Source organism: Megalopta genalis, chromosome 6 (genome assembly GCF_051020955.1).
Source record: "Megalopta genalis isolate 19385.01 chromosome 6, iyMegGena1_principal, whole genome shotgun sequence".
In the NCBI taxonomy this organism is placed as follows: domain Eukaryota; kingdom Metazoa; phylum Arthropoda; class Insecta; order Hymenoptera; family Halictidae; genus Megalopta; species Megalopta genalis.
This window is the reverse complement of record NC_135018.1, coordinates 21,129,579-21,152,373: the sequence shown is the minus strand read 5'-3', so window position 1 is coordinate 21,152,373 and position 22,795 is coordinate 21,129,579. Positions and strand designations below refer to the sequence as shown.

General features: G+C 29.2%; 2 protein-coding genes across 5 annotated transcripts in view; one reads left to right on the top strand and one right to left on the bottom strand.

Annotated features, from left to right (window-relative positions):
- Positions 1-245: 245 nt before the first annotated feature.
- wcy (WW domain-containing adapter protein with coiled-coil wacky) lies at positions 246-10,594 on the bottom strand. 4 transcript variants are annotated; one of them, XM_076522654.1, is made up of 12 exons: positions 10,371-10,594; positions 10,154-10,187; positions 7,222-7,462; positions 5,899-5,984; positions 5,200-5,280; positions 4,659-4,857; positions 2,217-2,558; positions 1,832-2,058; positions 1,506-1,644; positions 1,118-1,341; positions 914-1,041; positions 246-786 (listed from the first exon to the last, which is right to left on the bottom strand). In XM_076522654.1, exons 1-12 carry the CDS (start codon positions 10,409-10,411, stop codon positions 708-710), a joined length of 1,821 nt encoding a protein of 606 aa, XP_076378769.1. In that variant the 5' UTR covers positions 10,412-10,594; the 3' UTR covers positions 246-707. The 4 variants fall into 4 exon arrangements, with proteins under 4 accessions (XP_076378769.1, XP_076378768.1, XP_076378770.1 ...); XM_076522653.1 differs by having other exon boundaries at positions 1,506-1,647; positions 10,371-10,590; XM_076522655.1 differs by having other exon boundaries at positions 1,506-1,647; positions 10,409-10,587.
- Positions 10,595-14,354: 3,760 nt separating this feature from the next.
- The window catches only part of LOC143259599 (uncharacterized), a 61,680-nt gene continuing 53,239 nt past the window's right edge, over positions 14,355-22,795 (top strand). Inside the window, exons 1-5 of the mRNA XM_076522651.1 lie at positions 14,355-14,499; positions 14,591-14,653; positions 14,733-15,102; positions 15,186-18,816; positions 19,833-19,868. Of these exons, the coding sequence (XP_076378766.1) occupies positions 14,652-14,653; positions 14,733-15,102; positions 15,186-18,816; positions 19,833-19,868 (4,039 nt within the window). The 5' untranslated portion in view covers positions 14,355-14,499; positions 14,591-14,651. The remainder of the gene's footprint in view (positions 14,500-14,590; positions 14,654-14,732; positions 15,103-15,185; positions 18,817-19,832; positions 19,869-22,795) is intronic.

Below are 22,795 nucleotides of genomic sequence, written 5' to 3'. Positions count from 1 at the left end.
AATCAAAAACATTTAGTGTTAATGTCCTGTACATTGGATTAAAGTTAATTGTAAATTCCTAAAGTTATTTACAAATTTTATACAATCGATTGTTTGAATCCCTAAAAAGTTTCATTATGCTGAACATGTCACGTGTATGAAAAATTATTATTCGTGGAAAAGATGATGTCTACACAAATGAGAAATAATTTACAATTGAACATTCTTGTGGGAGTTAGGTGTGACAATGACGGTAAAGAACTGAATTAAAACTTCTGGCACGAATTTTATTCCGAGATTTACAACAAAAATGTTTTCAACTAGTTGAAATGCCGCTTAAACCTGGGATATGAAACATTGACACGTATATAACATAGGTAATACAAGACGATGTGGACAATTTAATAGTTTGCAATGAACTGATAGAATAGATTCATTTTTCTATTTACTTAGTGTTGTGTCTGCGTGTTGGATAGGCCTCCTGTGCTTCCCAGAGAGGCGGGTTTTTCCAAATCGATAGCGGGACTTGTTGGCTGATAAACAGAACAGCCAATCCTCTCTGGGTAGCCCATACTCCATTACTATTTTATCATTTCTATCATGATATTATAATTTAGGTACAATCTTAATTATTCAATATTAATGAGAATATTAATAATTATGTTTTATTTTTTTGCATGAATTAATTATAGATCGTAATTATAATTATTTTATAAAGTTTTCTTACACTAAGAATCGTCAGACATGAAGGAATTTTGGGATTTTAGTTCCTCCAGTGTTTGTATTTGTTGACGGAGAAATAATATCCTAGAATACCAAAGAAGAACAGTTTATCGTCTTCAATATCACAGAGCAAGAGTAACACTGGTTATTTGACAAACACATTGTTAACGCAGCTAATACAAGCAAAACATTACTTGCTATTAACACATACCTTTGTTCCTGTAGCGTTGCCTGAATTTCTGTCAGCCTCACTATCGACCGTGCCGTTTTCAATTCTGCCGACACTCTTGTACACTGCAAACTTCCCATTGTGTGTGCTTCCTCGCTAAGTTTCTGTGCCTGTACGTCATCATTTCAAACGATATCCTTTAATAGTGCCACTTATGCTATACTATTAATGTTGAAACGTATTTACCTGTTTCTCAAGGATATCGGCAGGAAAGGCACGCACATGTTGCGTTAAATCTTCCCGATAGTGATTAGCAAGTGACGGTGTTAAAGAAGGTGTTAGGGGAGGCTGTACTCTAGACAATGCCTGTAAACCTGTATTACTTAAATTTCCAAGAGAACCTAGTGTGCTAAGACTTTGCAACGAGCTTAAACCTTGTACTCCAGTATTCGTCCCCCCAGGACTTGTTACTGTGAAGAAGTAATGAAGACATACGTATGTTAGATGAAACATGCTTCTACATCATCATAAAATATTGGGTTGACTCATAATATTAGATGAGTAATAATAAATCAATAAAAATTGCTTCTACTTTATTGTAATGGTATAAATTTCTTATGTTTCATTGACTTACATTTTCGAGCATCAATGCAGTCCTGGGTCTCTGAATGTGTAGGAGTAGGTGGTCCCTCGCTTGTAACGATGCCGCTTGTGTCAACTTTAAGCGGCACCATTACATCATTTCCACTATTATTTCGATCACCACTTGTCGACTGCTAAAAAAATCATAAACTCAAAACATGTTGATATTTACAATTGCCTGTAGCAAATAATATTATGTATAAATCTACAAAAAAAAAAATGAAATAAAACTATACTACTATGAAAGTAATATTGTCATGCTATTGTCTCAGAAAATGTCTACTATCTTTTTGCAATCTGACTATATTTGTTAATTACCTGCCGAGACAACAAGATGGCAGCTGTTTGGAGTGTTTGCAGAGCCTTTTGTGGTGTAATGTCAGGCTGTTCCTTATTGCCTGTGATTTGAGATAATAATCTTGGTAGATTTGCTAATGAAACCGGTGGTCCTGGAGCATTACTGTTCCCTTGCTGTTGCGTTGGGGAACTTAGCTTTCCAGGTGTTTGTGGTGTAGATGGGGGGTGTGATGTTAATCGAGGTAATGCTGTAAACATACATCAATTCTTTATCGCATATGTTACATCGCATAAACACTGTATATGTAGTACATTTTATCTTAAAAGGAGCAAATTCATTGTATATTCGTCAATTCTGCCATTTTTATAAATATGTTTATGTGAATTTGTATCATAATGCACATACCAGTGGCCAACAAAACAGGGCCCTGCGGCAGTGGATCGTGAGTACAAGATGTCAGAGGTTCGGAGGTCGGTGTAGAATCACCTGGTGAAATGTCCATATCCTGGGCTTGACGTTCCACTCCTGCATCTTCCCTACATTGCTCCCGATCTCTTTCTCGTTCCCGTTCCCTCTCCCGTTCCTTTTCTCTTTCCCTTTCTCTAACCGAAACTTCTTCTCTACTGCTACCACCGCCGCTTCCGCTGCACGAACTCCAGTACTCCCGCTTGTCAGACTGACGCGACGATTTACCATCTCGCACACTGCTACTGCTATTTGACCGCGAGTTGGAATGTTTATCGTGACCTGAAAGTAGAAAGAATCGAACACCAATATTTTATATACTAAATTACACTGTTAGTTCTGGGTGACACCTGACTAGCAGGTTCTACACCATAGTGATTTTTAGGAAATTCTTAAATGTTTCTATAGATAAATTTGATTCAAATTACAGATTAACAGATGGTTATTTTACATATGAACCATTTATTTTGAAGGTGATGAAAGTTCATTTTTTGTGGTTTCGAGAAAATTAACAGTTAGCATATTAGTTGATTCAAAAATATAAATTAATTATGTCAAGTCTGGCAATATTGCTACTAATTAATCAATACGTAAATTGTTTATATAAATTTCTTTTAAGCAAATTTAACTAAAATAATATATATTTACGGGCTGTAAAAGGACTTATACCATTTATATAATTAGTTAATTATTTAATAATTAATTAGTTAATTATGAAAAATTAAATATCAATTCAAATGTTTTGTATTAATCCAATTTTGTTTATAAATAATAACAAGAAATAAAATAAGAGTAGTATTTTTTATTTTGAACGTTAATTGTATCTATATATTGATAAACTTAATATAAGATATTACTATTATGTATTCATGCTCTTTATGTGGCCATGTTTTGAAATGTTCATGATACACAAGAGGTACATAAGGTAATAACACTGCACCATATCCTTATATTTTTCGTTTGTAATAGTTTTGGTATCGTTATACAAAGGCGCAAGGCAGAGTTGAACATTTTTTAGATAGACGCCGAGCGTCGAATGGTTCGAGGAGCTCGACTCGAGTTTCGGACATCGAAGATGTCAAAGCAACTGACAAAAGGCATACAATGTAAGTAAACGGGGAACCACGCATGAATGAAAATTTAAACTTTTATATTTTTTAATATAATTTCATAAAAGTATTACGAATGAATTGAGGAGCTTTTTCCGGTGAAAATTAGTCAAAAGTGTATTTGTAATATTATTGAAGATAGTCCGAATGATGTGTTTGAATTCATTTTCAGCAGTATAATTTCTAAAATTTATTCGCATTAAAAATATTATTCGTATTAAAAATATAAAAATTAGAATTGTCAATAATGCTTTATTCTTTATCTGCTTTCATTCTATGCATCTGATCAGTCGCTGGCTCCTTAATATTCGATACTCACGGAAACGCGCGGAAAAAAGTTATCCGAAGCCTACTATCCTATGAATAAGCAAGACAACGTTTTTATAATATATGTGTGATTTGATAATACTGGTAGGAGATGTAGTAGTCTTCTTTTCTTTTTCAAATGTCTGTCTCAATTAATTCGTAATACTTTTATGAAAAAACATTAAAAAATGTAAAAGTTTAAATTTTATTCGACGCTACAAATAAATGCACTTCGAATAAAAAAAGTATCTTTATACATCGGATAAATTTTTATCGAATAAAAAAAGTATCTTTATTCGTCAGATAAATTTTCGTCAAATAAAAGAAGTCTCGTCGAATAACGAATAAGATTTTTTTATCTTTTATTCATTATTCGAAATTTTTATTTAGATAAACATTTTGTCCAACTTTGGCGCCTTTGTCTTCTCTGATATGTAGATAATAAATCTAACGTCTTAAATTCTGTGCCCTCCATCGATGTTTTATAAAAAATAGTACATGGTGCACTTTTTCAAAATCTCATCCAACATATGTTCTGCCAGTTTACCTTATCTCAGTTAGTATTTTTTCTTACCCGCTTTTTAATTGCATTTTGTAGATTTTTTGTTGAAACGAAATTCTCTCGTTTCATTTCGTGTAAAATAAATTTATTATTATTTCTACATTGTTTTATAACATCATAATAATCCTGCGGTGTGTACAAAAAAGGTTACACTAAATTAATCACAAATTATGTGATATCTTATTTTTTTTTAATGGACTTACACGACTTTCAAAATAAACGGTTCATATATATATATGCACATGCACTTCTATGTAAATGCAATAGCAAGTATTATAAAGTTTGAACATCTGATCCTTCAATTAATTATATACTGTATATGTTTTGTTAGTGCTGATATTAATGCTAGCATAATATTGACTTTCTCCTGTGAATTATTTAGTGATATAGTATTGTTAGACGTACTTGACCTAGAAGAATAATCATTGGACTGACGCTGTCGATTATCTGTTCGACTGATCCATTCCCGTGGTTTTTCCCACTGAGAGACTTCCGTTTTACAGTTGTAATAATACTTCTTGCCCGAAGAACTCATATGCTCAGACCAATCACCGAACCTGGCTGAACGTTCCATTGTACCTCCTCGTTCATCACCGCGTTTATCCTAAACAAACTGTTCTAAAATGTCCGGAAATGATGGAATGAATGGAAAAAATATTTATACGAATTCCAAAACTTATGTCGAAAATATGAAATTACACTTAATTCCACCTTATTGGTTTCCTATCCAGCTATCATATTTTACAATTTTGCAGCACTCTGAACTAATATATTAATATGAGGAAAATAGAATTATATACTCCAAAAATATTCTGTAAGTTATAAAGTATCCGTATTAAGTATCAGTTTATAATCGTTTTGAAAGTAGATAATTGGAAAAATATTTTTGGATTTCATAAATACTTTATCTTCCATTAAAATTTATTAAAAAATACATTGTATTAACCTGACAGGAATTATGAGATGGTTTCCTCTGAGATGAAGACTCTCTTGACGAATTTGATGATAACTTTATAGGATGTAAAATCTGTAAACATGGAAATCATTTCAGCTACATGCGTTAAATATCATGCAAGCCATTCAGAAAGGGCTGTGACCATGTGTAAATTATTCCACAGTCCATAAATATACAAGAGAAAGATTTTTAAAAGATAAATAAATAAATATAATTTAAATATTGAGCAAACAACACATATCATTATTTTCATAATCTATAAACTTTTAGGTGTACATTTACAACATAGGTATAATAAAGATTGCAGGAACGACTGTTACAAGGTGATAATATTTTCCAGGAAGTTTATGTAATAATTTCAATGTAGTGCCATATATTTATATCATATGTAATTCCGTATATAAATGGGAGTTTATACAAAAATTAATTTTACTCCTTCTCATGCATTGATACATCTAAAAAATATGCTTGTATCTTTTTCTAAATAGGTGAATCTGCAAGTCAAATGAAATAAGAACAAAGAGAATGATCAAATTATGTTGAAGAATTTGATTTCACCTTCTAAAAAACAATTACATGCTTTTGAACACCCTGTACATACAAATGTTACCACTCTTCATCGTTGACTGCAGATATTTAAATTGCATTTAACAAAATTATATTTGAGATCAGAAAAATCCAGAGTCTTACCTCTCCACTACTCCTATCGTGATTGGTCCTGTGTTCTGAATCTCTGCTCTCTCGGCTTCTCTTGTCTTTTGGGGATCGTGCACAATCTACACATATGCAAGCAAGCATGTTACAGCTGAAAATGTTAAGACACAACCCTGTTTTTATACTGAAGGAAGAAAATTTAGAACTTTAATTCTCAAAGCAAAAGATAAGTCATACAGCTCACTTTGCCATAACACAATGTCGTTCTAAAGATGAAATTTCTATTGCAAAAAATAAAAACACTATTAATTTTATACCATTACATGTAACATTTTCTTTTCATACAAATTTATTGTTTACGTACTCAGAATTAATAAGATTTTATAAGACTTTATAAGACAATTTATTAATATATTTTATAGAAAAAAATGGAATATTATTTAATGTTTACATTATTTATATTTGGATTTTATTATACAAGTTAGTAGACAAATTTATATCGATCTAAACATTTCATTCTAATATTCTTAAATTTTACAAACATAAAATACAACAATTTTTTATTGATGATAGTCTTAAAATATTTATTACTTCTCTTTTCATACATTATTGTGTTATAGCAAAAATGACTGTACCATTCTTAGACCCATGATAATTGCATCTATTAAATTTTTTTTTTTACTCTGTACTAGATATCTCTTATTAAATATATAATATATATTTTATACATTACATATCTAATAAACAAGATATCTCAGTTGAAGAAGAGTACATAAATATCTTCATGGTTTTAACGAAATCAAATATATTTACACAAAAAGATGACAAGGTATTCTACTTCAGCTGAGACACTTTAATCTATGTGTAAATAAAAGCATTGAATGAAAGACGTGAAATTGTTCGACAAATATATAAAGTAATAAAGTATGGGAGTCAGAGAAAAATATTTTTGATAATAGTTATAAAATATTTAATTTTACAGTCGTCATGCAAAGTTCTGCAACCACTAATTTGGAATACTTCAGTTGAAACTAATGGTTTATTAAATATTATTGGTTTAATAAGACTAGAACTACCAAACCAATCAAAATGACTGGTTTCCAACTTTATCTTTTACAATTACTGAAATTCTAAAATTCCTTATTTGAGTATATATTGCAATAAAAATCGTATGAAATTTTAATAAATCGAATCTTGTTATTGTTATAAAACAATAAAAATTTATTGAGTTAGTGTTAAATATACTACTTTATACATTTGTGGATGTATTTCACTATTCCTTTTGAAATTGTTTTTACTGCTGATATTTGATTTTTATTAATTTTCTATTATGTTAGTTAACTTGAAAAAATTTAATACCAGAATACTTGTCCCTAGAGGAGGATAACTTGTAGTCTCTATTTTCTCTCTCCTTCTTGTATAGGGGCTTGGATGTGTAGCTCCGAGGACTATCCCTGTCCGTTCCCATGCCCATACCCAAGCCCGTTGCTGGACTGTAAGAGTTGCCATTTGGGGAATCCCGCATACGTCCTTCGTAACGACTATCTGACGACGCCGTCGATGAGGAGTAGCCTCCCTTAGAACTGCTATATTTTGCGTTCTACAAAAAGACAAATTATAAATTATTTATACTAAGAATTATGAAATGAACTAAAATTTAGTTATCTATGTTTACAATAAGTGAAATATATTCCATTATTTCCAAATGATTATTTTTACAACTTTCACTATTACAAATGTTTACTTTTACAACATATACTATGAATCTTTTACATTTGTAAATTTTTATTTTTTTTTTAATTTACTGCAATCACTAGTAAAACCAACAGAATGTAATTATTACATTATAATAAATCCATCTAGTCTACAATGACTAATATTTAAATCCAATAGGCAAAGGATGCGATTCTAGATAATAGATATCTTACAAATTGCTAATGGTAAAAGCTTTCATAAAATTAATTGCCTATTAAATAAATCCTAAAAGGTTTACAAATATTGAAGACAATTCTACATTTATATGAATTCTACTTTGTTTACACACCTAAAAGAAACTTCTAGTTACGGTATCTCTGAGTTTAATACCTTATTAGATTATCTGTCAATATAACTGTTCATAAAGCTCTGACATATTCATATCAACTATCTTTTAAATAAATACTGCTTAAGTTACAATTACTTATTAAAAATAACTTGACATAAAGAATTTTATAATAAATATATGAATCAAAACTTCCTATACAAAGTACAATACATTTCTTATTAATATATTTCTTATAAGAAAACAATTATGGATGAAATATCTGAGAATGAATTCATATAACAGTTGCAATGTACTGTTAGTAATCGACATAATATAAAGGAATGAATTATTGATTTTCTGAAAGTGAGGTTATGTTTACAGGAAAAAATCGAATTTTTATCACCAAAACAATTAATTGAACATGTCTCTATGTATTATTTTCAGAAATGTATTCACAAACAATGTATTTACAAACATGTAATTATTCACAAACAAAATAATGAAAAGTAAATACAATTGATTCTAATAATTAATTGTATGTATTCATGAAGTCAATATTAATTTTCATTTTTCAGTTCATCTACATTTCCTTAGAGAAGTTAATTATAGTCAAATTTAGTTATATCAAATCCTTGTATATTAAAGAAATAATTATGTTATGTATTGTCAAAACAGTTTTTCAGAATGAAAAGAAAGTAAAATAATAATTCTAACTTCAAATTTCCAAGAGACAGAAAATGAATCATTCTAAAATTGTAATTAAGAATACAATATACAAATAAAATAACATGTTTGAATATTATTCACATTGCTAAGATAATTAAAATATATGTTTACTTGAAATATATGCAAAACATAGTTTGGAATACTTAACTTTATATCATTACAATGTTCAAGTATAAAAAGGTACTGAAATAAAATATTGTTGTCAATATTTTATTTCATTGTTGTCAATGAAATGAAAAACAAAAGATTTATTGATATGTTATATAAAAATTAAGTAAAAGAGATTTTTGTGGTCCTATAATATTTGGTAATGTTAACACAGTTTATAATAGCGGACAAAAATGTTTATGATCATATGTGCATTTCTGATATATGATTATATCTACAACAAAAAAAAAAGCATTTATGTGATCTCTAATACTCTATAAAATAAAATGTGTAATTATTTCATTTCTAATAAAACTTTACGATCTACCATTTTTAACTACAGTTATTTGTAACTACAATGAATGGACTTAAAACATCTCAATAATTTAAACACAGCTTTCAACTTTACAATATAGAAATTCAGTTCAGAATTTATTTTAATGTTAATTTTCACTGCAAAATTCATGATAAAAAAAATACAAAATGTAATGATTAGAAGTTAAAAGAGAAAATAAATTTATTAATTTAATTTGTGTTATAGAAGATAATAGTGCTGTCTCTCGCAAAAAATATGAAACTTAACAATGTAAACATTGGTTGCGATAATCATACGGAATTATTAAGAATATTTTCATTAATAATGCGAACTTAATATAAATCACTAGATATTTAATAATCTCAAGATATTGAAAACAATTGTCTGATAAACTCTACTGTCATCTTCTTTGTATAGACTATTCAAAATGTCACCGTACTTTGTCATGATGTTTATATAATTTCTTTCTTATTTTTGTATTCTAACGAATAGTACATTGTTTCTTATTTGATAAAGAAACAAGAATATTTACTGATTTTTTAATATATTTAATCAAATATTCTAAACTTTTATATTCATTTGTGTACTACATAATCAACTTTATGTATGTATACACACACATATATGTATGTATGTATATAAATGTATATATGTATGTATGTATATAAATGTATATATAAAACAAAAACACATATGGTTTTATATATATATATATATATATATATAAAATATATATATATATACATATACATACGTACATACATACATATATGTATGTATGTATTATATATGTATATATATGTATTATATATATATATATATAATATATATATATATATATATATAAATATATACACAATTATTTTTTATATATACGACGCTATTTTCTGTTTGTGATATGTATGCAAAGGATTTCCGTTATGATCACAGCAACAATTCCGATTCAACACTTTCTGCCAAGGATAGCACTTTGATTGCATTTATCTCAAAATTTACCTAGCTCTGGTGCAATCGTACCGTGGACGAAATTACCCCCCTCCGAATACCCCCGACACATCAATTGCTAGAATGATATTTACCTGATAGGGATGGGCCTGGTGCTTTTCGAAGTACCTGAAATCAGAAAAAGCGAAGAATGAATAAGTCTGTAGCAAGAGTGGAGAGTAAAATTTTTATCGGGAGAATTTCTACTACGAATGGCGGGTAGCAGTAATGTCGAACGGGTCGAATGGACGAAGTACGGGTGGATGAGAGGTTGGTTGTGTCAGGATTGGATATTTGACGGCGGTACCCTACCCATCGCTGATCCGTTGCGGTTTCCTCGCATGCATTACCATCAATGCCGGTGTCTGTGGGAAATTCGCGGCCTCGGATGTTCCCTTTTCGGTCGGTCAATGTCATAAAAACAACATTAACGCTTATTTAACAGTCAACTTCTCTTTCTACCCGGACGCCATGTCACATACGTGATCGGCCGCTGCCGGTGTCAGCGTAGCCGAACCGTTCGAACCACGTCTGCGCTTCAGTGTGCAACTTTTCTTCACAGGAGCGTACACACTAAGGTCGGGGCCACTGAAAGATAGTGATTGAGTTGTGAAGGATCTGACCATCACACATAACTCCATCTAGAGTTACAAACTATACATTCTTCACGCAATCATACTTAACGACAATGTTAATTCGTGTATAAATCGAGAGATGTCTCACATAATTTTTCAATGAACTTTAATAATGTTAAAAACAATTTTGTTCAATAAACTCTATGTTTTAGTAAACTGAATGTACAATATTTTGATCAAATATATCCGTTCATTTTGTATTTCAAACATTTATTTAATAATTTTTATTTTATCGATAAAAAAGGTTTTATAGATTATTTTTTTTCATTAATTATTCCACTATTATTCTGTGTCTACTAGAGTTTTTATTGATATGAGATTAAGCATATAGAAATCAATTGAAAATGGAACCTGAAATAATAAAGAAATCTTAAATATTGTAAATAATATAGTTACAGATATAGCAGATGAAAACTTCGATAATGTTTGCGTTTCGTGATTAACAGCAAATTATTGTACACTATTTCTTTCTTTTGAGAGATGTTATGTACAAATGATGACATTTTTATCTACTGACATTTTTTCTATCAAATGATGACAGTAAATTAAACATTAGATGTTGTTTGTGCAGAAGTTACTTCAAATACCATTTTTAAAAAGATGCAATCAAACGATTGCCTGTAAGCGATAGATCGCGCTGATAGTCATATATTATGTGTTACGTTGCATGATCGTATGAATTTGAAGAGGAAAAATTGTCGGCAGTACGGGTAACTTAGTGAACGAAGCCACCTGGAAAAATCGAATGCAAGTTCTAATTTGATTTTTCATAAAGAAAAATGACATGCCAATCATTTTTATTTATTGTAAAGTTAACACGACCTTTTTTTATACATCACCCGTTTTGGACAGTGAATACATTAGCATAGTTTATCAGAAATCCATGCTTTAGTTGATGGTCTCCTGCGCATCTTTCTTGCGCATCGCCAATCACGTAAATGGGAAAGGCATAGCCAGAGGAAACCTGTTTATGTGTGTATGTATATGTATGTTGTGTAAATACATACATCGAATCGTCGACGTAAATTTTACTGACACTAAAGCAATAAGAACTGATCGAAATTGAGATTAACAAACGTTAATATTACTTAACGGCATTAATAAATACTATTTTTGAAAGCCATATATACAAATACATATACATATGTTTATCAGCTGATATGCATCAATGATGTGTAACAATGACAAGTGTAGTAAATATTTTGATCTTATCAAATAAGAGATAGTACTATTGTCGGCTAGTGTTGATGTTGGTTAAACAAAACTTGTATTAGAAATGGTTAGAAATTCCAACGTAATTCAAGAAAACCTTTTTGCTTCGCTCGTTCTCCCAGCTGCTACATACATGCTTACATTTACAGAGCACAACAACAATGGCGGCACGTCTAATCATTTGGCAGCCCTTTCATTGGTTCATTTAGCACCAGATAATACACTTTTCTAAACATTTTTAATTCTTTTCTATTCTAATAAGCCAACTGAATAAATCTAATGGAAATAAAATATAAAATAAAAACTATTATGATTAAAAATTTTGAAGTTCATCGATTTTCAGTATAGTAAACTCCAGCATCATGATATGTTCCTAAAAGGATTGCACGGCTTTAATGTTTTTTTTCTAATTTTTCTCATTTTCTCTCATTTGAACTGACAGTATCATATACACTTAAAAACATTCAAATATGTACTATAAACGTTAATAAAAAAATTATCATTAAATGTCAGATTATGGAATATTTAAATGACATATAAGTGGATAATTTAAAGTTTAGTGTACATTTTTGTCAAATAGCGTTAAACATAAACATTATTTTATTAAAAATTTTAATTCTGAATTATTGACATTTGTTATTTATTGTATGTAATAAGGTTTTATATTTTTCCAATTCCACCATCTTTTCTTTGCAGTAGGGTAGGGGTTCTTTAAAGACTGCGACCACGCCTGTGATCGTACATTCGCAACTTGCCTCGAAACGCTACGATCACGGCGGCGTTCACGTAGCATCAACGTGAGACATTGCGTTTGCTCGATCTTGATTTTCGAAGTGAATTGTTGTGTAAGTTTTGAGTGTACCGACAACAGACGGCGCAACACGCAGTGAAGTAATTGTGTCGATTGTGCGCTAATTGTGAAAATAAGAAAAACCAAAGCAATGAGAACGATAATTTGAAAAGGGCTTGACAGTCGCATTCGGTTAGTTTCGTTTTGTCAACGGGTATGTAGGTAGTGGTAATACACAATACAAACATAAAAAGACGCAAGAAAGTGGAGGGGAGCGGGTGCTTGTTGCCACTGTGCTCTTTCTACCTCTGCCCTACACGCTTCCGAAAACAAGCTTGAACTGAGGAAATCTTGCGCACTCTCGTTGGGACTGTCATCTCTCGAGATTTTCTGTGTGACGTACTTCGTGTACTGACACGCGCATTATAAACAATCTACTTAAATGCTGTGATAGCATGTGTACGATTGTCGTTCGTTTAATGTGATTTTGTTGTTTTTCGCGCGAATGGTGCGTTACACTGGATTTGTTCGACGAAGAGTAGGTAATGATTCTTTTCTGTTTCTTTCTGTCACCATCTCTCGCTCTTCCTTTCTTCCCCGTGTGTAATAGTGTTCTAAATAAATGCATTAACACAATTGTTGAAATCAAATTAATATTCGTATTACATATGTATTTTTTTTACAGTAAGGAATTCCTTACATTAATTCGTACGTAAATTTAAATAATATGATAAACAAAGTTGGACAATATTTAATGTAGTTAATGACTAATGATTACTATTTAAATATGTATTTAGTTAGTACTTGCAATTAATGACTGCATTTTTTACTTTGTTGATGTAAAATTGTAATTAAATTTGCAGATTAAAAGTTTAAAGTTTCCTATACTTCTTGTATAACTGTATAATATAGTTAAATTATTAAATACAATTATAATTCTAACATATTTTATAGAGAAGTTTTGTAGTAAAGAAATGACAATGAGTGATGAAAACAGAGTAAACTTGGAACAAATACACAATGATTTTATTGATACATCGGAAAATGATGAAAGTCAAGAATTTCTGGATAGTTCAACTCCAGAAGTCAAATATTCAGACAATGTATTTCCTTGGCTTATTAAATTTAATAAAGTAATATCGTCATCTGTGGGATGTAGAAATTCTCAGCTATTGGAACATTTACTTTCCCTTTATACACAGTGAGTCGATTGGTTTCTTTTTTCTTAAAAATGAACTTCATATAACATTTTGTTAAATTCTAATTAGCTAATAAAAGAAATTCAAATCTTTTTAAATTTGAAAAGTAAATATAATAAGTAATAATTATATGTTTCAGGAATATTGTAACCAGTATAAGTACATATTGTGAGAAAGCACTGGACATGATAAAATTAAAAAATCATATAAGCAATACCTTAACATATTTTCATCTTTATTGACACGATATTAAAGAGGTATTAGAGAAAGTTATTATATTTATATTACAACCAAAGGAATCACACTTACCTAGATAATGTCTAAAATTTTAAATTACAATTATGTATCTTTAGTTGTTTAGAGATATGTTCTTGAATAGGAAAATCTTCAATAGAGATTGTGAACATGAAAAGGTGTAATGTATAAGTTAATGAAAATGTACTAATCAATTGTTTTACAGTTTGTAGATGATTGTGAGTCATATCTAAATGCAATGTCAGTGTTATTAGGCATTTACATAGATATGGAGCTTAAAACTTCTAGATACACTAAAGATCGTGCTTCATTAGTTGCAAAACTTTTTTCTGCACTGTGGATATATTTAAGTAAGTTGACATGAGCTCTTAGCTGTAAATGTTAATAATATTCTTATATAATAAATTTTATTTTAGATAACTCAGAAAAGCATATTTTCAGAGTGCTACTTAAACTTAAACATACTACTAAAAAATCTATACAAATATGTGAACCTATAATCATGTATGTAAATAATCTTTCTTTGATTGAAAAACATTTTCTTTGTAATATTATCTTTTATATTATTATTTTCTTATATTAGGAAAAGTTTTAAATACATGAGACAAAATGTGAAAGAAATGTGGACAGATGTAGAATATGTCAGATATTTGCTTATGTTAAAAATATGGAAAAGAATGAAGGAAAATCTCAAAGAGATTAAAGAAGTAAATAAGATTGCTTTAACAATCTTAGGATCACATGTACCAGAAATGCGTGATGAGCTATTAAAAATTATACCAAAACCTCCAGTGGGACATAAAAATGGAACACTTTGGCTGTTACAACCAAATGTGTTTGATTTAGAAAAAGCATGCAGTAATTTTCTAGCATTTGAAGACTCAGTATGTATTCAATCAAATAACTCTTATTTAATAAAAAATTTTGATTTAAACAACTTTCAACAATCACGGGTAATTAATAATAATTATATATATATATATATAGATCTGTGTGCAGTCTTATACTTTACATATTTAATGTTTTATATTTATAGATTATTTCATCATGCGGTACAAATATTGTTCAAGCATATAATACGAATTTTGAATTTAATAAATGTGAGATGAATAAGTTTCAAGATACTATAGATTACAGTGAACTTGTTAATCAGACTCTTTCCACAACAAGGAGAAGTAAATTTAACAAATTTAGGAAAGCATCGAAATTGAGATCTAAAGAAATTATATTGATTGATTTAACTAATGATAATGAGTCATTGGAAACAGATAAAGAAAAGAGAAAGAGAAAAAGGTCTAAAAGAAAATTAGAGTGGTTAAAAATGATGAAGAAAAAATATAGAATAAAAAAATCAGTTGTCGATATCAAATGCAGAAACAAAGTAGAAATTGCAGATGCCCATAGCACGGAGAATAATAAAAATGATGAGGATAAAAGTCATTTAGAATATTTACCAATTTCAGACAATAAAGTTAGTGAAAGTACAGAATGCTATACCACAATGGAAGAAGAAAACGATGACAGTCACAATTCTCAATGTATGCACGATTACATTTCCAATAAACGAAATAAAGAACTGAAATGCACATTTCAGCATAATCAGTGTGACATCTGTACTTTATTACTGAAACAAAATGATATACAACATAACAGAATTTTATTTTTATTAAAATTTTTAAATGCTGTAGGTCAGAATGTTAAAGAACCAAAAGCCATATTGAATTTATTTAGAGAAAATAGAGAACAAAATTCATTGTCGTCCCAACATACTTCTGTCTATAAAAGTACTACAAATGAATCTCGTGAAATAAACATTCAGGAAGAAATGTTTTCCCAGCCAAATAGTTCTATACATTTAAAAGCATGCCAAGAAAAAATTGTAAACTCGCAATCCATAAAACAAGAGTTGCCAACTAGTACAGATTGTAATATGACAGAATCTGACAATACTTTCTGTCAAAATAAGTCACTTTGTGTGCAAAATAATAGTCATTCTCATGATTTAAAATCGTCAAGCATTTCACAAATTTCAGAGACTGTAAAGCATAAGTTTTGTGATAATCATGAATGTATGTGTTCCATTAAGAAAACTGATGTGAAACCTTTTGTTTGTCATAATTATAATATAGTTAACACTGCAAAAAGCGATGGTATGTTACAGACTGTAATCGATGACAATTCCACTGATAAAAAATCATCGATTTGTGACAAAAATATTATCTGCATGCTAACTGATTTGGATAAATGTATGGATGTTTTGAATCGAATCAGTGAACATATTGTAACTGTGCATGCTGAGAAACAACGTCTAGAATGCTCAGATAAAACCGATGTGGGCGCCGTTTCAACTACAGTTTCCAGGGATCAGAGTTTAAAATCATCATTAGGCTGGGCACAGAATACCAATTTGATGAATTCGGAAAAATTGAGTAAAATTCTAGAATTATATGAGAAAAAGGAACTTTTAAATATATGCAGCTGTAAAGATTCTCATAGACAGGATAATCAAGAAACTATTTCAATGTTAAATCAGTTAAAGTGCGAGTCAGACAACTGTAAAAAATATATGACTCCAATATCTCAACCAAAGGATATATATTTTCGTGAGAAGAATCATGTTACTTTTTCTGGGAATAAACTCTCAGATAGCTTTGTTTGTAGCCTTGTAAAATCAGAGCTGGAACAGCTTGTGAAAGAGGAGAACCTTGAAGTTTTTGAATCTACAATGAATCAATCAGAAAACGGGAATGAGCATAAACCTTCTGTAACAGTGAATAGTGAAATAGATGACAATGAATATTTTCCGTACGATCTGAGATTTGCGGAAACTCTTAATGAAAATATACATTGTGAGTCTATGTTACAGAGTCTGTTGCAAAAAAATGATATAACCAAAGCACAGTCGATGGAGGAATTTGAGAACATAGATATTTTAGACAGTATTCTAAATGGGGATATAATTATGGAAGATGAGCAAGAAATGTTAGAAGAGCCACAATCTTCGTTCATGTCACCTATCATTACAGAATTTTTCTTGCAAGCTGAAGACACATATGCGAACGACAAAGAAGATAAAGATGCTATGTCAAACACAAAAAGTTCCGTGACTCCATTACCTGAAGGTAGTCTTGGAATTACTGGAATATTGAATTCTCTATTGGATTTTGAATTAACAAATATGAATTCTTTGCCAAACGATTTGATGTATTCAAATGTGCAGACAGTTAATCCGCAATTAATTAAAAAGAGCTATGAAAAAGAAAACCTATCTAAAACCATTAATATGTGTGAAGTAACTTCTCAACTAGAAGAAGTGATTGCAGTTAACAAAAGCGATGAGGAAAATATGTTATTACAAAAGGAAAATGAATCCTCTATCTTGAGTCAATCAAATATGTCAGTCAATCCAGATAACATATTTTCTCATCTAAAAGAATCGTTCCCTAAATACAATGTTTCTAGTCCTACAGATAAGTATAGTACTAATACCGTAATAGAAAAGGGTTATATTTATCAAAAGGAGGATATTGCTAAGCAAGCCCAACTTTTCAGTAATAGAATGAAATATGTTTCATCTAAAATATGTGCCCCTAATGAAACTACATCGAGTACATTATTAAATTATGAAAGTCAACAAGATTTCTCGTCATCGCATAAAGATGCTTCTGTGGAATATGAAAGAAGCGCTTTCTTAATAAAAAAACCTTTAGAGTGTGAATCATTGTCTTCCACAGATTTGATACAATCTAATAGTATCATAGATTCACGGTGCGAACATTTAGAGCATAAACATTTTCTTAAGGAAAAAAATATTCGAAAGGATATGCAGAACAATTGCAAAGGAAAACAAAATCATGTTCTACAGCATAAAATAGAAGTTAGTGTTCAATCATCTAAACGAAAGTTAAAACATAAAATGAAAATGAAAAAAGAGAAGAAAGAAGAAGAAGAATTAGATTTATTTTCTATTCAACCTGATCAGGATGAATTGGGCTTAAAATATTCGCAAATTAATGTTATTAATCCTACAAGTCATCAGGATGTTCAGAGCACGTGCAAACTGCCATTATCACCGTTTGACATATCACATCAGAAAGCAGCACAGACTATATGTACACCTAGAAACATATACAACCAATTAAAGTGTGTGGGTATCCAACAGTTGAGAAACTTGTCTCCTCGCAAACAACAAGTTTTATTGAATTATCAAGGAGACTCTACAACTGGCAATGCTATCATCAAGGAAGATTCCAAGTTGGAGGACTCTCAACGTACCATGGAAGATAACATCTGGGAAGATACAACTGTGTTTAGATCTATGGAGAAACAACATCCAACAGAAAGCAAAACTCACTACAAAGTTTCCAAAACAGATGTGAAGCTCGATAAAGACGTTAACAAAGTAAATGTTTCCACAGACAAGCATATAACTAATATTTCGAATAATATTTTTATCAAGTCTGGTATTAAATGGACGTTGCAGAATATAGATACGAAGTCGTCGAAATTTGTTACAAAACAAATCATTGCATCGATAGATGAAGGAACGCCACTGAAGAAAAAGAAATTAACTTCCAATCACTCCTCAAGCTTAGAAACAACTGCTACTGTTTGCTCTGCGAATCAGGGAAGAGTGCAAAAGAAACATTATGCATCAATGAAGAAAGGTAAATTCAGTTTGCTTGTGCTCACTTCAATTTGCTTCAAATATGAAATGGTGCTTATTCAAAGTCTTTCCTTTATAGTAGTTTACATTTCTACATTTAACTACTTCAATCTATACACTACATCAGTTATTTAATATCACAGTTTTATAAATTAGTCGCTTTTTAATGTAATATATACAAAGCAGGAAAGTGGTTAATAGTTCCTAATGTCTACATGGAAGATCAGCGCTAGAAAGATTATATTACATCAACTGGAAGATATCACTTCATTATTCTAAGTGTTTTATAATTGTCTTATAGATCTGTAGTTCAAGACTGATAAAACGCTTTTAACGTTTAAGCAAGTCAAGAATTCATACTGTGATATCCATGTGTGTGTATACACAGAGTATTCAAATGAAGTTGGCATTCTATTACTGAAATTACTTTGAAATTGCTATCTAGGAGTTATATGTATAAATTTAACAATATTAAATATCAGTTATCAGATATCAGTTTATGACAATAGCAGTATACTACTTGTGTGTGAGACATGGTCTTATAAATGTGTGTAATGATCACTAATAGGTATGAATTATTTAAATATCCTTTAATTTTAGAAAACAAACAGGTTTAATGATGTGCAAAAATTTGTTTCCCAATTACAACAAAATATCAAGTAGGGTACTGGATTGCAATTTCATTATCTTTTACATAGTTGGTCACTACCCCTTTTTCTAGTGGTCTAATTCGCGTATGCCATGCAAAATCGTTCTTTGATATAATGCAATTCATCTGCGTCAATTATCATACATATCTTAAGTACAATACAAAAAAATAAAAAAAATATATGTTTTGAAAAATATATATGATTTGGTAAGTTTTTCGTTAATAGATTAAATGAACTTTTGATAACATACATTAATGTTTACATATGCATTTTGAAAATAGAATTATTATCTCTTGCACTAAAGTAATACTTTAAAATGTATATATATAATATAAAGATTTTAAATTAAAGAATATCTTTTTTGCAGATTTAATATGTACAAATGGAAGGAAGAATATGATAGGTGAGTGAATTTAAAACATGTACAATGTTTCTAAAATAAGCCTTACACACTTGTTAATATGAATAAGTGTTTTAGATATATTTGCAAATAAATTTCTATGAAGTTTCATGAACTTTATAGAAATAAAAGTTATTGCAAAAGAGACAAGGCATAAATTTATGCACTGTTCTTTCATGGTAAGATTAACTTTTGGTTTCCAAAGATTTCAAGAACTGCTGTTGCTAGTGGAGTGATCATATATGTGATAAGGTTTTAAACCAGTACTGCTTAGAGAGAGATACAGTCATTTATGCATGAAGGCATACAATGGGTCTAGAAAGTATTCGTACACCTTTTAAAATGGTATAACTTTTTTTATAATTGGACCAAGCGATCAAATTATTTTTGGCATGTTAGACAAATTAGTTTACTGGACAGTGGCTACAAAATTATTTTCAAAAATTACAATTTGTTGGCATGATAAAAGAATTAAGAAACGATATTTTTTCAACCTTTTTTATCTGAGCCTAGAACGAAAATTTAAAAAATGTAATTTGTAGATCTCGGTAACTTATATTTCGCGATGAAATTTGCAACATGTATATAAGTTACCAAGATCTGCAAAATGCATTTTTTAAATTTTCGTTATAGGCTCAGATAAAAAGTTGAAAAAACATAATTTTTTAATTATTTTATCATGTCGAATAATTGCAATTTTTTAGTCATTGTCTAGTAAACTAATCCCTAATTCAAACAAATTTAGATCGCTTGGCTCAATTATGGAAAAGTTATTCCGTTTTAAAAGGAGTACGAATATTTTCTACAGCCACTGTATATACCCTAAATCTTTTGTAGACAGTACTGTTTTAGATAACAAATCTCTACTATATAAATGATCGTAGTATTTACTCAAAATTTGGCAACCCCAAATACTGATTTAACATGTTTTCATTGTTTGTAAACTTTACAAAATTGTAATGTGTCGAGTTCGGCTTCATTAAAGTTCTATTATTTTCAGGATAAATCAGCTAAAAGATTTACGATCATGATTATATTTTTAATGGCGATATTGTGATTATGAGACCTTTTTTTCAATTTCAATGGATATAAATGCATATAAATATGAGCACATAAAACCGATTTTAAAGAAAAGAATATTTCTGATCACTATTTATTTCACTTAGTACTGTATAGAGCATAGAATATTCAATTGAAATTTTTTCTTCGATTCTTCACATTTTATTTGCGATATTCCTTATCTTGTTATAGATAGAAATTCGTGTAGTTTTCATAAACATGATTATTTTTAAAAATCCCTTTCTAGGACCACGCAATTATGTCCTTTAAAATTTGCACTCAATAATTCTACTTTCGTAGAAAATACATCAAAATATGTGTTTTGTTGAAATTGGAAATGAAAGTGTTCATGTGACAGTACTATAGATTATGCATAAAAGTATTAATATGTCCTTTGCTAATGTATTACTTCCAAAGAATGTTTAACAAACAGGTTATTGCTCTTGCAAAAATACTCTATTTTCAGTGCAAAAGAAACTACGTATTGTAAATATGCATTTAAGAACTTTACTTTCAGGGATAAAATTCTTGAATAGATAGAACCATTACCTACATGTCGTATACCTGATTGTTTTAATCTTTTCAATGTTGTTTTTTAATAGTCATTTACATATGTATATAGATGTAAATAACAGAAACAATGCTTTTGGACGTAACTTTTATATAAGAAAATACATTAATGATCTCGTCAAAATATTTCTTAATTATATTCTTATTATATAGTTTTAATTGGTATTGTTTGACTTATATTTTGTGTGACAATTATTAGATTCGGAATAGTATAAATTACTGAGTTGTAGCAAATTTTGAACCAACTGCTTTATTGTCTTTTTATAGTTTTATAAAAAGTCTATATTTCATTATTAACATTCATTGTAGATTGATAATTAATTTTTAATAATAATTATATATATTGAAAAGCTAAATGACTTTTTATTTATTTTTCTAAAATTTATTTGAAATGCATAACAAAATAGAAAAAATACATCGAACTGCTAAGTATTGAATAAATGGTTTGTAGTTCTAAGTTCTCACTTAATACTCAGAACGGACATGTTTAATAATTTATCTTCATGTATTATTTTTTAGAATTTGCTTAATAAGTACTATATATTATATGTTCAAAGATCAAATTATTGATTGTAAAATTAAAAATAGTTTGCAGATTTATTTTTAAAACGAAATAAATTTTTTTTCTATTTCTTATAAGATGGTAGTAAAAGTTAATTCCTTCTACTAAATACTAAAATTAATGAACATATTATGTATTGCCATATTCATTTTAATATTAAGTAAAAGTAACGAAAAATAATTTTATTTGATGACATTAATAAAAAGTAATTTTTTTGTTTAATTTGGAATAGCTACTACTTTTAGAGCAATTCTTTTGGCTTCATTTTGTAAGTAATAATATAAATATAAGAAAAAAAAGGAAAAAGTATTGGAAGAAGTATACATTAACTTTTAAAAGAGAAACAAATTACACGGATAATGTAGAAAAAAATCTTTTATTAAAGGAATTGTTATTTTATATTCTAAAATGCAGATTATTCATTCTTTTGATAATTTTCTTTTAACAAATATATTCATTCAAATAAATGAATGTACAGTGAACATTATTTTCAATTTAATAATAAAGTATAAGATAGTGTATAATTTCATAATGATGCTAGAATAAAATATTTTGTTTTTGTATCATTTAAGGAAGCAACAAGTCGAACATGTGTACTTTGTGTTTGTAAATGCTATTTAAATGTTGAGTGGACTAAAAAATACTTTATAGTTGTGGATAGTATTCATAATTTTATTGATCTATTTATCTTTTATAGTATTAAATTTTAGACAATAGACATTCCACTCAGTTATTATAG

Excerpts from the sequence above, each read along its gene's own strand:
- wcy (XM_076522653.1), bottom strand. The coding sequence starts at position 10,411 with ATGGTAATGCATGCGAGGAAACCGCAACGGATCAGCGATGG. Across the intron at positions 4,858-5,199 it reads CATCTCATAATTCCTGTCAG|GATAAACGCGGTGATGAACG; the intron begins GTTAATACAATG and ends CAGTTTGTTTAG. Across the intron at positions 2,059-2,216 it reads CCCTGTTTTGTTGGCCACTG|CATTACCTCGATTAACATCA; the intron begins GTATGTGCATTA and ends GTATGTTTACAG.